This window comes from Papaver somniferum, chromosome 6 (genome assembly GCF_003573695.1).
Source record: "Papaver somniferum cultivar HN1 chromosome 6, ASM357369v1, whole genome shotgun sequence".
NCBI classification, from domain to species: domain Eukaryota; kingdom Viridiplantae; phylum Streptophyta; class Magnoliopsida; order Ranunculales; family Papaveraceae; genus Papaver; species Papaver somniferum.
This window is the reverse complement of record NC_039363.1, coordinates 89,057,605-89,077,025: the sequence shown is the minus strand read 5'-3', so window position 1 is coordinate 89,077,025 and position 19,421 is coordinate 89,057,605. Positions and strand designations below refer to the sequence as shown.

General features: G+C 36.3%; 1 protein-coding gene across 1 annotated transcript; it reads right to left on the bottom strand.

The window, feature by feature from the left end:
* Nucleotides 1-17,620: 17,620 nt before the first annotated feature.
* LOC113285841 (cytochrome c oxidase subunit 6b-3-like) lies at nucleotides 17,621-18,618 on the bottom strand. Its single transcript, XM_026534587.1, has 3 exons — nucleotides 18,466-18,618; nucleotides 18,219-18,392; nucleotides 17,621-18,129 (listed from the first exon to the last, which is right to left on the bottom strand). Exons 1-3 carry the CDS (start codon nucleotides 18,616-18,618, stop codon nucleotides 18,076-18,078), a joined length of 381 nt encoding a protein of 126 aa, XP_026390372.1. The 3' UTR covers nucleotides 17,621-18,075.
* Nucleotides 18,619-19,421: the final 803 nt, after the last annotated feature.

Below are 19,421 nucleotides of genomic sequence, written 5' to 3'. Positions count from 1 at the left end.
AACTCGGAATGACCTCATTTTTTTCTGAGTTCTTTTAGTATTTAAATTCTATAAAGATGATAACACCACTCTCTTACCTTCACATCCGATCGCAATGATGATAACACCACTCTCGCAGCATCCAATAAAAACGTCTTCCGCTCCTCGTCTTCATCTTCTTGGTTTTCGTCTTCGGATTCAACTTTTGATGATAAATTCTTGAACTTCGTAGATCCTTGACAATTTGTAACTTTTTTCTTCGAACCCATGTCGCTTGAAACTTCCTTATAGAATTAAACAAATAAAAATAAAAACAATAATAAAATTTTCTCTTGTCTCATTTTTTATTTTGATTTTTTTTTATATATTGATTTGTTTATTTATTTTTAGAAAAACAAAAGAAAATTTATTACAAGTAACTAGATGGGAGCCTAGCAACAAGTTGGTCTCCAACACCTTTTTGAATAGCTAAACAAATTCTAATAAAAAAAAAATTACGGGAATTAATATTTACATCATGCCTAGCTATGCAGTGCTTCAATCATTTCAAAAATTCAATAGTTTCAATACCAAGTTCACCTAAGGTAGTAAAGGCTAAGGTACCAAAATTATAACCATTGGATCTACATACATCAAGGTACTTAACATTCTTGAACTCAACGGATTTAGCCAAGGCGAGACTCGGTATAAAAGCTTGCACACCATCCCCGGCAAAAGGGGAAACCCCAGTCACATCAAAACACATATCGCTCCCTTCCTCCCAATTGTAAACAAAGATGTATACCGTCCTAGCATCACCACCATCATGAGAAAGAAACCTCAAAGCTGCCTCAACTCTAGAAGGTACATCACACAGTAACAAATATCCGCAAAGATATCTCTAACAAGATCATGTCTAAACTTAAGACCAACTTCACTAGCACAAAGTGCATGATCACCATAAACATCCATATCCCTATTCCAGCAACAACAAGAACTATTAACGACAAACAAAGGAATACCAAGTCTATAACCAAGCATGCACAAAACTGACGTGGCCCAATTTTCTGTCCAAGTCCATCCGCTGGAATAGCAAGAAAATAACCATGTGCATGCGGGGATTGATTACACTGCCATAATGCTAAATCTCTCCTGGACATATTGAAAAGAGACGACATTTTCTTAGTCACGCCTGCAAAGTACTGAACTGCTAAAACATGCATAAGATGGGGGGCCTGGCAGTAGTAAGATTGCAACACTGTGATGATGTAATACCGCTAACTTGAAGGAAATTGTCAAAAGCAGTTTGATATGCTAAACCTTTAACTGGAAAGTCTGGACCATGCAATATATTCTTCTGCAGGTGTAAGGTCTGTGAACACGATGCCAAGTAACAATTTTTCATAGTATCAAACATAAAATAGATCCCTAGGCCACCATATTGTATAGGTAAAGAGAAAATCCTATGTTGTAACAAACCATAACTTGGACCATCACCAGTCGCCAATTCCTTCATTATTTGGACAAATACGTATATATATACATTATATTTTATTTTTTTGATTTTCCTTTTGATTTTTTTTTTGATTTTGATTTTCCCTTTGATTTTTTTATTTTTTTTTTCAATTTTTTTTAAGACAAGAGAAATAAAATACAAAACAAAGTGAAATAAAACAAACCATGGCCGTGGAAAAAGTACTTTACCGCTTGATTCTTCACAACTTGTATTATTTCGATATCATAAAATCCAATAATTCTCATCTTTTAATTTTCTTTGCTCTTATAAATAAGTCTTCAAAATGTTTATATAATTCCGCTCCTTGTCGTGTTGTTTTGCTTGGATATGAAATTTGCTTTTTTTTCTTGTTCCGTTGTTTGTAAACCTTGAACGTCTTCAAATTTCCTTCGAACTTATGATGCTCCACTTGTTGATGATGATGGTGTTTCTATGGACCTGTTATTGTCGAGAGAGAGAATGGCGCTAACTGCAAATCGAACTACAAGAAAGAGGTTTTCATCTATATACGTCACCCACATGATTTACAAAATTAGCACTCAAGATATTAAAAATAGTGTTGATTTTGGTGCGAAGTGGGGTAGCTCACCATTATACCCGGAATTAGCGTACGATGTCACATACTCTAATTGTTTTTTTAGTCAGCTACAAAGAATTTAAGGTCGGTGCCTCGCTTGATGTAAATACCGGTAGTCTCCATTAATGATTGATCAACAACTCTAATACTAAATATCTTCTTGCTCCTAATTTTCCACCCGCATGGTTAAGTTAAGCCACAAACAGCAATGACTTCTCGCAAAGATTAATAACACCTAATTATTAGTATTCTCTAGCACTTCTAAGTTCCATTATTTTGGTGAGAATACTGTATATAAACATAGCTAGATGTATACTAGTGACTCTAAAATCTCTACAAGTTGGAGGTTTTATGCAACTTTTTTTAATATATACTTAACCACTCCCCCACACTTAAACGTTACATTAGTTGTCCTCAATGTAATTGAATCCCCATAGTAAAGTCAAGGTAGGAAATCTTAACATGATATGTAACAAGAAAAACAAAAAACAAAAAAAAAAACAAAAGGATAAGAAATATTAAACCAATGGGTTTCCTCCCATGCAACGCTTGGTTTAAAGTCGTCTGCCCGACTTAGAACTTGTAAAATTCACTCCCCATATACTAACAATCTTAAAATTTGGGGATCCACCCATAGTACCTGTTTTGCAAACAATAGCTTCATACAAATATTAGCACAAGAAAACAATAGTGAAATTATCGCTTGATAGAAATTTCCCCACACTTAATCTTGTCTACACTTGAAAGTGTATAGAGAACATAGAATTTGGGAACTTCCATGGATTCCTCTTGGCATACCTGCATGGTGTTAGAATCAAGTCTTTCTAATGACGGATATCTAGAAACAAAGTCATTCAAATATACTTACGAAGCACATACATTCAAACCAATAATAGGTAAAGGATAAGAATCAATGTGCAAGGAGTTAGACAAACCTCGCACAATCTCTTGTATTACGAAATCCTTTTCCTCTTTGAAAAATTCAAGTGAACTACTTACCTCTTGTATATTGTGGTCATCTATCAAACCTTTCAACCATTCTTCGTCATTTTGTACCTTAACTAAAGTCTTGGAATCATTAAAATCATTGGCAAGTTCAATTGGGTCTTCCACAAACTCATTCAATTTGGTTTCATTCTCGAGCATCACCTCTTCAACATCTTCATCATCGGAATCGGTCCATTCACTAAGAAAAGTCTCTTCGGTACAAATCTTAAGATCTTCTTGTGAGTATGCAGAAGATAAATCCAAAACTCTGATATATTTTTCATTGATAAAAATCTACCTTAGATATTCCTGTAATGCTTATTCAAAGGCTTTTTCTAATTGAATGAATTGGATCAGAGTGTTAACAATGTTAACATGTTGTGATTACTTTTTATATCTTACCTATCGGAGATAAATCTAGACTAACTCTTAGAGAAGATATTACTCAGCACGATAGAACCTGTAAGATCAGAATACGCAACTACAAAGAAAATAGTTGGATCTGGCTTCACGAATCCCAAATGAAGTTTTCAAGTCGTTAACCTAATACGGTTTTGGAAACCCTAGGTTAAAGGAGAATCGACTCTAGTTTGCAACTAGGACATAAGAAAGTGCGGGGATTAGGTTTTCCAGTTTCTAGAGTTCTATCTTATATAGTCTTTAAAATCAGGGTTGCTTACCTTCATTTAGATATGGGTAACCGTACCTAAACGTGTATATTGAGTTGACTCAATAATAGTTAACCGAAGTTAGCCATATGAACACTTTTGTCTTAACCATATTCATCTAAAACTTCCAGATCAAATATGATGATTAATAAATTATGAAAGATAATCAAATGAATATAATTGTGTTTCACATAGAGTTGTTCAATCGTTCACTATCTCATAGAAATATATATGAACACATTGATACTTATACAAGAATCAATTCATGAACATTAAGCGAGGGTTTGCAAAGATTGCATTCCTTAATTCATAAATTTTTTAGTTCATGAGTATGAGAATCATACTTAACCGATTTTAGAACTTAACCATTGTGTTTGCAAACCAAGTACGCAAACAGCAGCTCCAGACCTTGGCATGTCCAGCCGTTCGCAAACAGGTACGCAAACAGCTGTCACAGACCCAACTCAGGTAAAACCGTTCGCATACTAGGTACGCAAACAAGGTTCCCGGACCTTCTCAGGTAAAACCGTTCACATACTAGGTACGCAAACAAAGTTCCCATACCTGAGTTATAACAATACAATCCGCATACTAATTATGCATACCGTGTTGTATCCAAACATGGTTAATTGTTCTAAACTCCCATTTCAATCATTGAAACATTCTGAGAAGACAACAATGGCTGTCTCACACAAACCATTAGCTTCAAGTGATCGAATGATCAATACGAAACTTTCCAAGTCGACATCAAATGACTGTCTTACACAAATCATGTAAGATGTTTCAAGAAAATTTTCACATGATCATCTTTTGACTTAATATTTAGTTTCTAACAAATAAATTGTCTCAAACTAAACTCGTCAAGAATATGATGAACATAGTTAAAGCAAAAAGCTTCCAACACATATTTCGAGAAATAGATAAGCGAGATAAACTCGGCTCGAAATATCAAATGTGTATAATATAAAAGTCTATATAGATATACGACTTAGTCTCATTGGAAAATAAAATAGAATAGACTTCTGAGTGATAGATAAGTTTTAGTCTCCACATACCTTTTATTGATGAAGTTCCTCCAAGCTCTCCTCAGTAGATCTTCGTCTTCAATTGGTGAACGCCATGAAATCTAAAGCTCAACTACACCTTCTATCATAATCCGAGACATAGCTATAAGTAGACTAGAAATCAAGTATATAGTTTTGATCAACTAAACTTGAAAAAAAAGCTTGAGATAGCAACGCTTGCGAGTTCGATAGAGCAATTCTCTAAAAAATATGGCGAATCAATGCTCAGGAGAAAATTAATTTAGATGCTTGGTATTCTCCACCAACAGATGAACTGAAAATTAATTTAGATGCTTCGTTTGATTATAATACATCTAATGTTTCTATTGGTTTAATTATTCGTGATTCTACAGGTCAATGCAGGGGCATCAGAGGTAGATACTTCAATGGAGGAATAGACCCTGAACAGACTGAATGTTTGGCCATGAAAGAAGCAATCATATGGGCCAAAGAAAGGAGCTTGCTGAAAGTAACTTTTGAAAGTGACTGTAGAACTGTAATTAACTCTATCAAGCATGCCATCCCTTCTGTTCACTGGCTGAGTCAAGGGATTGTAGATGAAATAAGGTATATGCTTTATTTTTCTTTCTTTTTAGTGTGAACCATGTTAAAAGATCCGCAAACAATGTTGCGCATGTAATTGCTAAAAAAGCTAGAAATGACAGATCCTTTATTGATTTTGGTTGTAACATCCCGGAATTGTTTATCAAGGAATTTAAGGATGAACAATCTGTCAGTCGAATTTATGTATAACATCTTAAGAAATGAAGTGTATTCTATTCCATTAAAAAAAACATTGCAGGTGGAGACAGAACATCTAAAGCGGAAAAAACAAGCAGTATGCAGGCGGAACCTCCAGTCTTGTTATGCAGTGGACTGGCTGCGCATTAGGAGGTTAATTTTGTAACTGCAAAGAACTTGACAATACAATAACTTTTTTTTCCTACACTCGTGTGGAAATATGTTAATATATGACTGTACCTTTCGAGTGTGCTGGAATTTTGTCTTTCCAAGGGTGGAACAGGATGTTATAGTCAGAAGACGGATCTACTAACGAAGGAATGTCTAAGTCGGAATCTAATCAAAACTTGGTGTTCGAATACTTACATCTTCTTGCTCGAAAATTCTAAAGCTCGAGTTTGTAATCAATTTAAGTTGACTACATTTCTAATTTCTTGGCTTTGACGTATGTTTAATTGCTTACAAGTTCCATCAGTTAATTTAATTATGTTCCTCCATAATATTTCTAAGGTTCTTATGTCTTTAGTGAGAAGCTAAACTTTGCTAGGTACTACATTTATATAATGTTTATACACTCATATGACAAAAGAAAGGTAGAAAAATTATGAAACGTATCTTCTAATATATGGCAGACACGTAAAGTTTGATTTTATGATCCTCTCTCTTGAGCTATGCTCCATCATTGTGACATATGTAACATTCTCCAGATGCAATTAAATGTTATTCATTGCAAGTTCAAGCTCAAATCAACCACCTATCTTTACCTAACAATCATTGGAATCCTAGATTCTTTTTCACTACTATCATTACCTGCTTGCATATCTATACTAATCATTCAACTGATATTGGATTCAAACAAACCAGAAAGATAGAAAACAGACTGAATATACAACAAACCAACACCAGGCACGATTCAAGTACTAAGAAGAGTTCAAATTTTTACAAGAACATTACCAGATTAATTACATCCCAAGGAGATAGAAATAAACAAGACATTAAACCTAAAGTTTCCGAAAATCCTTCTGTTTCATTAAAACCCCTTTGTACAACAAAAAACCAAGGATGTAACTTTTCAATCCTAGCTGCAACACAAATCATACCATTCTTACCACTGCTTCCATTTCCATGAACATGTTGCTTCTAAAACCCCAAAATCATTCTATGCTTCACAAATAAGTACCCCCAACACACAAAAAACAAAACACCACAAAAGATCTTACCACCAGATGTTAGACATTGAAACCCCTTTCTCCAGGCACTTCTTTAGCGACTTCAAATACCATCAATTTCCTAATAAATTTTCATGAAGATGCTTAAGAGTTTCTCAGTACTCTAGATCCAAGGAAATTGATATTATTCCAGGGATGATTAATTAGAATAATCATCAGAATCATCCTCACTGTCCCTGGTATAGTTCAATTCATCAAAGAAGAAATAAGGAGCCTTACCATCATCGCCACCTGAAGTTGTATAAGGCCCCTGGAGATCTTCATCCTCATTATTATCTTCACCATCACTGCAAGGCACCGTCGGACTAGAGAACACAAGATTTCCATTAATATCCATCCCTCGAATGTCCTCTCCGTCAGAATCGACATTTAGCGGTTCTGACATGGTCCGAGCAAACTTTCGAGGAGTGTGTGTCTTCTCCGCAAGATAACGTTCACACACTGCATCTTCATATTCTTTCCTTTTCTTCTTCTCATTCTCTAACTTTCTCGCCCTCTTCCTTCTCATCAGTGAATCATCAATGCTTTCCTCAATCTCTTCTTCATAACAATCTTTATTCTCCTCATTTTCACTATCACTCTGTGTCATACATCGAGTCTTCCCCCATGATGGCTTCCATTCTCCCCTTATCTGAAGTCTCCCTCTGTGTCGACGTGCGTCAACAGCTTCTACCTTCCTCAACCATAGTTGAAACTCTTCATCATTCTTGATTCTCAACCTTTCATACTCCTCTTTTTCTTCCTGTTCTTTCTTCTTGGTCTTCTCCAGATTCAAATATGCTATCAAACTCTCCATCTATGCACTTGTCAAAGATTCAATCGCAGTCTTTGCATGTCGCATGGCATCGGAATCAGGCGGTATGCCTGGATTTCCTCCTCCGGTAGAACTGGATGCAACATCAGCCATTTTTCTTAATCGATTTCTTTCTATGTTATTTTCTTTGCTTCTTTTGGTATAATTCTGGGATTATCTCCCCACCTCTCTTAAATAATGGTGATAGATTACCATAAATGACCCTTTATGGCATTTGGTCAAGCATATTGTCACTTGGATATTCACGCCACTTCAATGCCACGCGCAACTCTTCAGTTTTCATCATTATCCTACTAAACCCTATTTTCAAAGTCTAATTTTAGACGTTTCGTTTTCTTTTAATTCTGCTGGAATTACCTTTAAGAGAAGAGTAATTAAGCTACCTAATTTTGAAGAGTTTATTTGGGTTTTAGTTAAAACTTTTGGTTTTATGCAGATTCAGAGCAAGAAGCACCTGTTGGGAGGCACTATTTTTAATTGGGGTATCATTAACAGTTGGACTATAGCTTACGTATTTCAGTTAATTAAACAGTTTCACCCTAAGAAAAAATCCCCTTCTACCACTACCAGTAAACCAAAAAATCACCACAATAATTTCATCTTTACCACTCCCAGTTTTTATTACCCTACTGGTGGGCCCGGAGATGTGTAAATATTAAGCGCAATAAAAACGCGGGCCTACAGTAATACCGCAAGTGCACGGTCGTCAGTTGTAGCTCGTGCAAGTACGGGTCGATCCACAGAGACTGTGAGTGTTTTGGAGTTTTCTAGCTATTTGGGCTCTAAATTTCTATTGGGCTTCTAATTGTGCTTTGGGCTTAGTGGGTTTGTTTGTAATGATGAAGTGCTTTAGGCCTTGGGCCTTTGAATGATTTTGGAATGAACTGTGAACTTGGGCTCAACAGTTCAATTGTGAACTGGGCTTGGGTTTTTGAGCCTGGCAGTGAACTAGGCTTTTGAGCTTTAAACAGATTACAATGGGCTTTTGTAAAACAAGGTAATGAATGCAGTATCAAGAACAGGAGAAACAAATGAGAAGAAAGAGCAAATAGTGGCAGTGAAGCTGTGATATTTACAAAGCAATGAAGATGGTAGTGAAATAATGAGACAATGGATGATAAAACAATAAACACAAGAAAACAGATACAAATACAAAACACAAAACAGGTAACAGTGGCAGTGGAGAGTGATAGTGAAGAAAAGCAAAGGAAATGGTGAAAATGGCAGTGAGGATGGTGGAGTTGCAGAGAGGGATGAGGTCGATGGAAAGAAGGGGAGGGGATGTTTGTTTGGGTAGTATAGGGTTTGGTGTTAGAGTGTTGATCGGGGATATCAAGTTGGATGATCTTAGAAGCTAGGCCGTGGGATGTGGAGTTGATAGAACAATCTGACGGCGAGATGGAGTGGAGCTTGTAGCTACCGTCGGATGCATAGATACAACGAAACCGACGGCGCAAGATGGAGTTAGGTACTGTGGTGTTAAGCGGAAGTATTGAGATTTGATGCATAGTCAAATAAGCGACTGTAGGATTCAAATGCAATCTAATCTGAAGGCTTAGAATTTAGGCACTATGATGTTTGACAAGAACTTCAGATTTTGATGCACTATAGTGAAGCGACCATCGGATTCAGATGTAATCTAATCTGACGGCTGAAGATGAAGGAGGGTATGGATATAGAAAATGGGTTTGGGTAAGGGTTTTGGGCCTTGGGTATGCCAAGCCCATATCTTCTTTAAGAACAATTCTTCCTTCTTGAGCCCATTCCTAACTTTTTGGTCTTGTGCGCACCATTCTTTGCGGCTTCCTTGCGTAATTTCTTCCGGCTTTTCACCACTCTTCAGCTCTTTTCCGCTCCGCAAGTCATCCAGACTTTATTTATTACCTAAAAATATAAAATTAAGTAAGAAAAATATTTATTCGTGAAAACAATGAAAATACAGAATATGGGATAAAATGTAGAATTAATGCACAAAGGATGAGTTAAATGCCAACAAAAAGGGATAAATATATACAATATTTGGCACTCATCACCTACACAACTATGTTTATGGAATTTGGAATGATGTGTACAACTACTCAGGTTTACTATCTATGTAATGACAAATTTCTTGAATACTCACCAACCTTCATGCTTACGTATGTTCAAGACATACAAACAATAAAGTTAAGTTACTTGGTTGTGTATACCCCCTGCATGGCTCTTGGTTACAAACATCACGTGATAACTAAGCCAAGGTCCCTATCAGCTACTCCTATAAAAGGTACCAGGTTATCTAATATCCCTGCAATGAGCTCTTTGTTAAAATATAAAAAGTTGGAATCTTTCACAAAATCGTACCATTCCAAAACTCCTCCCCTCGCTGGCCAGTTTCAATTCCTTCAGAATTCCCATTTTAAGGATCAATTTGATTTTGATGTCATAGTGAAGCTGTAACTACACATTTGTTTGATAGAACTCCATCATAAATATTGCACTGCTACAAGAATCTTTTCACTTCATATCATTATTTTAATATCCATCCAGTCTTTCATCTCTGATAAAATCTTACTTCTCTTCATCACTATTATAATCTATATGGCATCCTCTCCATCTCAGTCCTCTTATACTCCTGAAAATATTGAAACTCAAAACCTCACCAAACAAATGGCAGACAAGCTGAAACTACCATCTACCCTTACTGAACCAGTCTTTATTGACAAAACTGTTATTTTGGTTGAAGATGATTATAATTGGAAATGGTGCATGGTTGGATACATCTGCAGTGAAACTCTCACTCCTTCAATCCGTTACTACATTTGTAATCAATGGACATTAGCTCAATCACCTTCTATTACTACCTTCAATGGTTTGAAAAACAAAGTTCTTATCAGATTCGTAGCTGAAAGTCATTTCAATATGGTTAATTCTCAGAGACCTTGGTATGCTTGTGGTCATCTAATGGTTCTCAAAGTTGTTCCCCCAAATGGCTGGCCAACAAATCATCAAGTCTCGTTTACTGAAGAACTGTTTTGGCTCATCCTGTGCAATATCCCTAAGGAGTGTACTGAATTTGAAGATCTCCAGAATTCTCAATATGGGAGAATTAGTAGAAGCCCAAACACCTTACGAAAACCATCCTTTAAAGAAGAATGTTATGGTCTGTGTTAGAGTTTGTGTTCAAAAATCCCTACTAACTGGCATCCCTCTCTTTACTTCGGGAAGAGATATGCAGATACTATAAAGTTCCTAAGTACTTCTGTACTTCTTGTCGTGTGTTAGATCACAAAGATGAGAATTGTCCAGCTTGGAAATCAAAATAGAAGTTAATTCAAGAAGCATCCACCTCAAGCTCAAAATATGTTCTCCCTGCTGTCTCGAAGTTAATGATGCCAAGAGATCAAGATGCTCAACTTTCTCTACCAAATTCCAATCTGGTGATTCAAGATACCATCATGTCTCTAGATGAAGTAGTACATGAAACTCAAGTTGATGATGTTATTGATCATGATAGTACCAAAGGTAAAGCTAAGGTATTAGCTCAAAGTTCCGAGAATGTGACTCAAAAAGGAGTAGCTAATAATTTCCAGATGGGCCCATTTGTTAATCGATCCACTGCTTTGAAGATTTTTGATGTTGGGCCTGTCCAACAGAGCTCTCCTCTTCTGAAAAACGAGATTCCAATCATATTTAAACAAGTTACAACCCAGAATGTCACAGTTCAAAATTCAAGCATCCCTTCTGAATCGTTAAATTGGGGTCCGATTCGAACCACCAACTCGTCCAGAAGGTTCAAAACGGCGTCTGCTCCGACAAACCAACCTGCTATTTCTCGAGAAGAAGTTATTTATGCTGCTGCGAAGCATGATGTTTTGTCCAACCTTAAAAGAAAAATTAACCCAAGAGCTGATTTGAGAAAACGTACCATAGCTAGTAACTCTACTTTAGCTAGCATTGTAGTAATCCCAAATCAATCAGATGTGTCTGAACCTGATTATTCAACTCTTTGTCATCCTATTACCAAATTGGGAGATCTCCCTGCCATTAACCTCTCCAATTGTACTCTCAATACCCATTCTCTGGTTGACCCCTATGGTAGCTTTAATGTTCCTGTTGATGATACTCCAAGCAACGATGGTGTCCGCAATGATTCCCTTCATGAGGCTGCTTCTCTGAATTTCGGTTCTACCTAAGAGACTAATCAAATTGGTGGTTCTAATAATTCTGCTCTTGATGTTGGTTCTGCATCCACCACTCAGGTAAACTCAAATCCTTCTCCCCTATTATTGATCCCACTAATACTGCTATAAATGCCAATCCTTTTCCTGTTAATAATATGAATGTGCTTGGATGGAATATTAGAGGATTGGGTAAGAAAACAACTAGTAAGGAACTTAACTTGTTGTGTAGAAACATTAACCCTAATATTATCTTTATATCGGAAACCAAGATGAATAAATACTTGTCTGCTAGAAGAATAAAAAATTTTGGATTCCCTTGCACTTTTAATGTCCCAAGTATTAGTAGAAGTGGTGGTCTTGTCCTTGCTTGGAATAAGGAAATTCAACTCAATGTTCTATCTTCTAGTTTGAGGGGCATTTATGTTACTACTACTGATATTATCCACTCCAAAGTGTGTCACTTACATTTCATATATGGTGAACCTAATAGCAGTCTTAGACAAGCTTTTTGGGAAGATCAATGTCAGTTACCTAAACCACCTTTAGACGAACCTGTTTTCTTTATATGTGACTTTAATGCTCTGCTAGGTACTAAGGATAAAAATGGTGGCTTAGAAGTTGATGATTCTGACTTTCTCAATCTCAGAAATTTTTGTGATACTTTTGATTTGCATGATCCTGGTTTTCTGGCCCTATATTTACTTGGTCTAATATGCAACAAGGTCCTGATCTTATTCTTGAACGTCTTGTTAGGTGTCTTATTAATCCCATTGCTGAAACTTTGTTCCCTAAACTGTGTGTTAATAATTTGTCCAGAGATTCTTCTGATCATTGTCCTACGCATATTGGTTTTAACTACGATGATGTTTGCATGCCTAGGCCTTTTCATTTCATGGCTATGTGGGTAGAGGATCCCACTTGTAGAGATATTATTGCCAAATCTTGGTTTGTTAATGTGGTGGGATCCAATGCCTATAAGCTCAAAGCAAAACCTTTAAATACAAAAAAAGGTCTTCGTGATTGGAACAAGTCTTCCTTTGGCAATATCCAAACTAATATTTCTACTACTAGGAGGGAACTTGGTGATACCCAAACCATAGATCCTACAGATTGTAAAGCCATCTCTAGACTCAAAGTTAGATTGGAATATCTCTACAATTTGGAAGAACTCTATTGGAAAGATAAATCCAGAGAGGTTTGGCTCATGGAAGGTGATATAAATTCACCATATTTTCATAGAGTCACCCTTTTCAGGAGAAAGAGAAATGATATTAGTTGGATTAAAAATGATGTTGGTACTATTCTAACTGATAGACATAGCATTAACACATCTTTTATTGACCATTTCAAAAATTTGTACACTTCACACCCCCAACAATTCCAGGATGAAATCCTTCTTGATCTTCCTGTTAAATTTTTTGAGAATGATAATTCTTATATAAACTCTCCCCTCACTGCGGAGGAGATTAAAAATGTTGTTTTCCAAATGGGTGGTAAAAAATCCCCTGGCCCTGAAGGTTTTACTGATCTGTTCTATCAAAAATATTGGGACATTGTGGGAGAAGCTGTTGTTGACATGACTCAAACTTGCTTCAAAACTGAAAATGTTGCTAAAGTTTTAATCATGCTAACATAGCTCTTATCCCCAAAGTCCCTCTAGCTGAGTTGGTCTCCCAATACAGACCCATAGGACTTTGTAACTTTATTTATAATATCCTTTCTAAAACTCTAGCTAACAGATTAAAACTTCCCAAGCAGCAGTGCATACTGTTTATGGCATTGGGAATGTCTCAAATTAATTATATGAGTAAAAGAACTGTTTGACGATAGATAAACGTATTTATATGTTCTAAATAAGTCAGTCTGAATTCCGCAAACTATAAAGTTAGGCAAACCTGGTTTGCAAACCCTTTACATCTAAGTTCGGGAATTATGTATGTTTGCAAACCCTTACCATCTGATTTTCACGAAATGCGAAAGTTTGCAAACCCTTGTGGTCTGACTTTTGCGAACTTCCAAGGTTTGAAAACCGCTGTGCCTTGATTTTGCGAACCATCATAGGACTATTCTCTATGTTTATGTTCGGCTTTTCTACGATTTTCATAGACATTTGTAAGAAAAACTTTATTCACAAAATAAATTTGTGTTTGGGGATCGTTAATGAAGTCTTAAATATTGTTAAACACCATTATGTGCTTGTAAGTCAAAGGTTAGTTAGACGATAGGAACCATCATTGTGCACAGTTCCAGAACCTTGGACCATAATGCATATCCTTCTGTGTAATTTCAAGGAGTACTTTCACATGCCTATATGAATTCCTAATAAGAATTTCATCTAAACTAAGAAAAGATTTGCTTGAATTCCAAGCACACCTAACTTGAATTCAAAGATACCTAAAGCCTTGAAAATTTATAAATCGAGAAACTGTTGCTACATAATCTTTTAATCTCAGACACATGTTTTCTCTGAGAAACACTGTTGTGTCCTAATTGCTAAGCGAGAGTCGTCCTCTATAACATATGTTTTTTCTGAGAAACATAATTAGGTTACAACTTTGAAGACTTCACTTAAGGATTCGTGAAGCCCAATTGTACTATCTTCTACCTGATAATTTGTGTATTCAGAGCTTGTTATTATTGATGTTTTAGGTTTTTGTATCTTAGATAAGGAGCGAGGTAGATAAAATCACAAAATTTTCTTCATCTCAGACTTTGTGATTCATCAATATAGACGTCTAAACTCTTTTTTGATTTTTTTTTGGATTGTTCTTGAGATGTGCTTAGTAATCCAGGCTTCCCAGCTAACTAATGTAAGTATTTCAGATTCATAAGGTTTGTTGAACTTTGTCTATTACAAACAAATTGCTAAACCTAGATCAAAAGAAAAATCAAATATGCTTGTCTATTAGAGGAAGATAGGTATCAAAAGTCTTGACTGAGATTGAAGCAAATTTTAGGCTGTAAAGGACGTCATCTAAGAGAATCAAGTACGCAAAATCTTTTGAGGTTCAAGAGGCGTAAGGAGCACGACTACGCTGAATTTCTTGGAGGTTTACGGTCTCAACTACATTCCAGTCTGAAGTATGATAGTAGGCTAGTGTCTGTAGCGGTTTAATACAATGTGGTTTTTAAAACTGGACGAGATCCCGAGGTTTTTCTGCAGGTGCAGTTTTCCTCGTTAACAAAATTATTAAAAAGTACTAGGAAAATTCGTACTCCTATCAAACGAAGAAGTTGGTGGTGTACTTGGTACGCTCTCATTTTCATCAACTGTATACAGTTAGTGGAACCACTAAACAAAGTTTTTGATTAATTTTGGGGTAGTGAAGACCTTGCACACTTGTTGAGAAAAAGTTCTAGGGAAATGAGGAACCAAGTCGGAGGGGATGTGAGTCCTCTGCAACTAATTCAAGAGAGTAGTTATTGTATTTTTATTTTTTTTACCATTTGATTATCTCACATACAAATCCTATGTTGACGCAGTTGCAGACTTCCAGGAGTTTACTACAAGGGACCATGTGAGAAATCATAAATGTAAATTTTAATATATGTTTGATACCAATTTCATGCTTATATTTGCTATATTTCTTGCATATTACCTTTTATTATTTTTTTATTTTCCTTTGTTTGTCCCAGGTACGTAGAATCATCCAAAAAAGAGCTAAAAGAATGCTAAAATTATATAGAAGTCAAGATGAACCAAAGACAAAGTGTAATTCGATCGAACTTATAAGTATTCTTATCTATGTTGTATATTGAAGAGACAAAGCCAACGCAAAAATAATGGGGTCATTCCGAGTTTGTCTGAGAAAATTATGGGAGGAACAATTTTTATTGATACTAGATCATTCATCCCAGGATTGGTCCCTGATAAAAAAAAGTTAAAAATAAATTTAAAAGTGATAAAACTTTGCTTGAAGTAACCTTAAACCCTAGGATTGTTATTAGGGATATTTAAGGAAGCATATAAGACTTCTTAAGACACGTTTTATCAAGGTTTTTAAGAGCAGAAAAAAAGGCAATGAGCAAAAGTTAGGGTTTCGGAGATCATCGCATCTATTTCCCGTTGCTCGTGTTATATGTATATCATGGGTTTTACTAAATCTACCTATTTGATAGAGGATAAATTCTAAGTTCCAAATATGATTTGATTCATTATATGAATCTATTTTGATTTTTTCACATGATTATCGTTAGATTTTACTATGATGAATGTTTATGGTTGATTGATTAATTATTTTAAGTGGCCCATAAAGTTGATTTCTTGATTGATCTATTGCTAGTAAAGAGTTAGGATATTCGTAATCGTTGAATAACTCATTTCACAAGTAGAAAACGTGAGACTCTGCACAAGAATTCTGTGGAGAAATCACGTGTATAAATACTAACAAGTGAACCCAATGTACTAAGTTTAATTGCTAGGATCAAATCTGGACTCACCAATCCTATAGCATTCGAATGTACTACACCTTGAAAGCGTATTTCTTGGTGGCTCAGAAGGATAAAATATGATAGCTAAGTGTACATGTTATTCAGTGATAAGGAATCTTGAGGGAAACTAAGCATACTTGTTACCATATTATTGATGATAATCTGTGATTAAGGACGAATATTTAAAATATATTAATTCGATGATTATTTGTACACATGGCAATATTTTTGTATACGTGTCGCTTACACACTTAAATGAGGTGTCATCCCTCTCAGGTGCCACGGCCTTGGAATGATCCCTTGCCATTGCAGACTTCTACAACTCCACGAAAACCAGGCTATAATGTTTGAGTTCCTACCGTTTCGGCGCTAGGCTAATCAAATAGGTAAGTTGCCGTGTTACGAAAACATCGGTCTTGCGAGCTAAAGCTGTTATATATATATATGGAAGGACCGAGAATTGTGTGTCAAGAAAAATCTGTTTGTGTTTTTAAGGTTTCTAAACCCTAGAGTAGAGCTTCATAAGCTGTTATGCATTATCTTTAGTCAGTCGAGTTTTTTTTTTTTTCATCCTCAATACTAATACCGACTGGTTGCTATCCCACTCATGAAGCATAAAAATCAGCATTCAATTCGGTTCAGAAGAATCTCACCGGAAAGCAATGAAATTCCAACCCCCTTCAAGTAAAACGGGTAGTGCTTCTTGTAAAATTGTGTTGAATTCAAAACTGAGACATATTTTGTTGGCAATTCTTTGGAGACTTTTTGTTTTTGAGGTAAAGATGATATATACAGTGAATATGTCCATTAAATGTTGCTGATGGCAAGATGTCTGTTTATTGCATGAATCGGAGGAGTTCCAGGTGTTCACTCCAAGCTCTGTTGCAGAGGAGGATTCGGAGAAGGATGTTCTTTTGTGAGTACGCAAGGGTCATGTAATCTTTTTCTTTTGTGATCCCCTTTTTCTTTCTCTTTTGTTTAGGTTGGGCTTCAAGCCCATTATAGTGCGTGATGCAAAAGCCCATTATACAACCACCTTTTTTTAATCAACACTTCATTTCTTCGGCTCATTCCATATGGCTTCATTTTTCATATTGCAGGATGCAAAAGGTTGACCCAAACGAATTTTAATCAACCCGAACGTGTATCTCATTTCCAGGTAGAGTGGGGGAAGATCAGATGCCCGTTCTCACTGTGGGAATGCAATCATTTTTAAGAGTTTATTAAGAAAGAGCTTTCGAGTGACCCCCATGTCCTTTTCCTGGACCTAACCTCGTTACACTTTAAGTTATCCCAAATCATTACCATTTTGCACCTAAAACAAATCGAAAAATATGATACTACTATACAATTTTAAAATAAAGTGGTTCGTCTGTGTCTCCAAAGGCCAATTTGACAAAAGGAACAACTTTTGAGTGTCTCTTCCCCGTCGCCGGCTTAGTTTTTCGGCTAACAATGATTCAATTTTCAACTAGTATACAAACAAAAACTTCATTATAATTCCATATTTCCATTTCACAATTACAAAAGAAAACATAACTGAAAAACAATCATTGATCAGTCATTTACATAAACTTGCAAGATATAAAGTTTACATATATATGAAGACAAGCTTCTTACTCATGAAGCCTAATAACTGTATTAGAGATTTCTTCCCACAGCTGAATTTGATCAGTAGCTTCTTCGCAACATATGCAGTCAGCGGTTCGAGCGTAAAACCTTGTACGGTTGCGGCCAATCAAGGGAAGAGGATCAAACCTTAATAATAGGAATGATCATGAGTCGTGACAGACATTATAAAGTGAGCACAAACCAAGGACTAGAAAATGTCCTCCCAGCCGATCAATAACTACTCGATTAAACCTAGACTACGGTACACTCCACCATGGAGACCCAGGTATTTTGAAGACTAAGCTTAATAATTAGTCAGCTAAGGAGGACCAGGAAACGTGCCATTCTCCAATTGTTCGTTCCACCTCTCAATCTGCAGAGTTTGAACACAATTAAAAACTAAATAGAGCATAATCGACACAGATTTCGGAACATGATATATTAATAAATTTGTTAAATTACCCATTCAGATGGACACAGTGAACGATAATAACGAGCAAACTTCTCACACTCTGGTGCATCCTTCCCCTTGGCTCTTATACACCTATGATATTCGATGTAGCGAGTGTAGCAATGGCGTGTTTGGTTAGTGGTAGGAAAACGATAATCGTAAGGAGCTGTTTTCAACTCATCAACCTGCAGCAAAATCATATGTATGCATGAATGAATCGGAAATTAGAGTGTTAATTAGTACTAGTAGCATACTTACGTTGATGATCGGGGAGTCATCGGGTGGTTGAGGTGGAGCTTGAGTGATTTCACCATATTCATGAACTGGTCTTGGAGCTTGCTGGCCTGTTGCCACTTTATTCACATCTCTTCCTCTCATCCTCTCGTGTGAATCTAAGCTTGAATCCGCCATCTCTCTCTCTCTCTGTCTATCAAACAATGTTAGTCGATCCAGGGATCAATAATATGATAATCTTGCTTTAGACTTAAAAAATTTAATTTTTGCTCTGGCGCCGGGAACTATGTATATACACATGGCAATTACTTTTAGATACGTGTCACATACACTGAAATGAGGTGTCATCAGTCTCAGGTGCCACGGGCTTGGAATGCTTGCTAATATGGTGAGTTCCTACCACTTCGGCAATACCATGAAAAGCAGTGAAGTCGTCAACCCATCAGGTAAAGCAGGCACTGCATCTTCTGAAATTTTGTTTAAATTCAAAACTGAGTCAGATATGTTCGCAGTTCTTTGGAGGTTTTTTTTGCTTGATATTATCATCTCTAGTGTGTTCCAGATGTACACTCCAAGCTTCCGGTTCAAAGGACTCAGAGAAGATCGTTTTGTCCATATGAGTTCGCAAGGGTCATGTCCTGGCCTGGATTAGGAGACAGGCCTGGCCCAATTTACACCCCTAACGCCATTTTTTTTTTTATAAGCAAAAAGGGGATTACAAGATATGGACCTGACGTTGCCTACGGGCCGAAATCCCGTCAGAGTTTAGAATGTCAAATAAACAACTAGCTATTCATACAGGTTGCATTTGCATTAGTTTTGTTGACTAATTCAAATGCTGCCTGATTAGCTTGCTTAGGTACATAACAAAATAAAGGTTTTAAACAAATCATTGGTTAAACTATTGCTCCAAAGGTTGTTGGTGCGGTAGTCTTCCCATTGAGATTTAGCCTGCCAAGCCAACTGGTTCCTTTCGCTAT

Coding starts and splice junctions, on each gene's coding strand:
- LOC113285841 (XM_026534587.1), bottom strand. CDS start 18,618: ATGGCGGATTCAAGCTTAGATTCACACGAGAGGATGAGAGGAAGAGAT. Junction 18,393..18,465: donor ATGACTCCCCGATCATCAAC/GTAAGTATGCTA, acceptor ATTTTGCTGCAG/GTTGATGAGTTGAAAACAGC. Junction 18,130..18,218: donor CACTGTGTCCATCTGAATGG/GTAATTTAACAA, acceptor CAAACTCTGCAG/ATTGAGAGGTGGAACGAACA.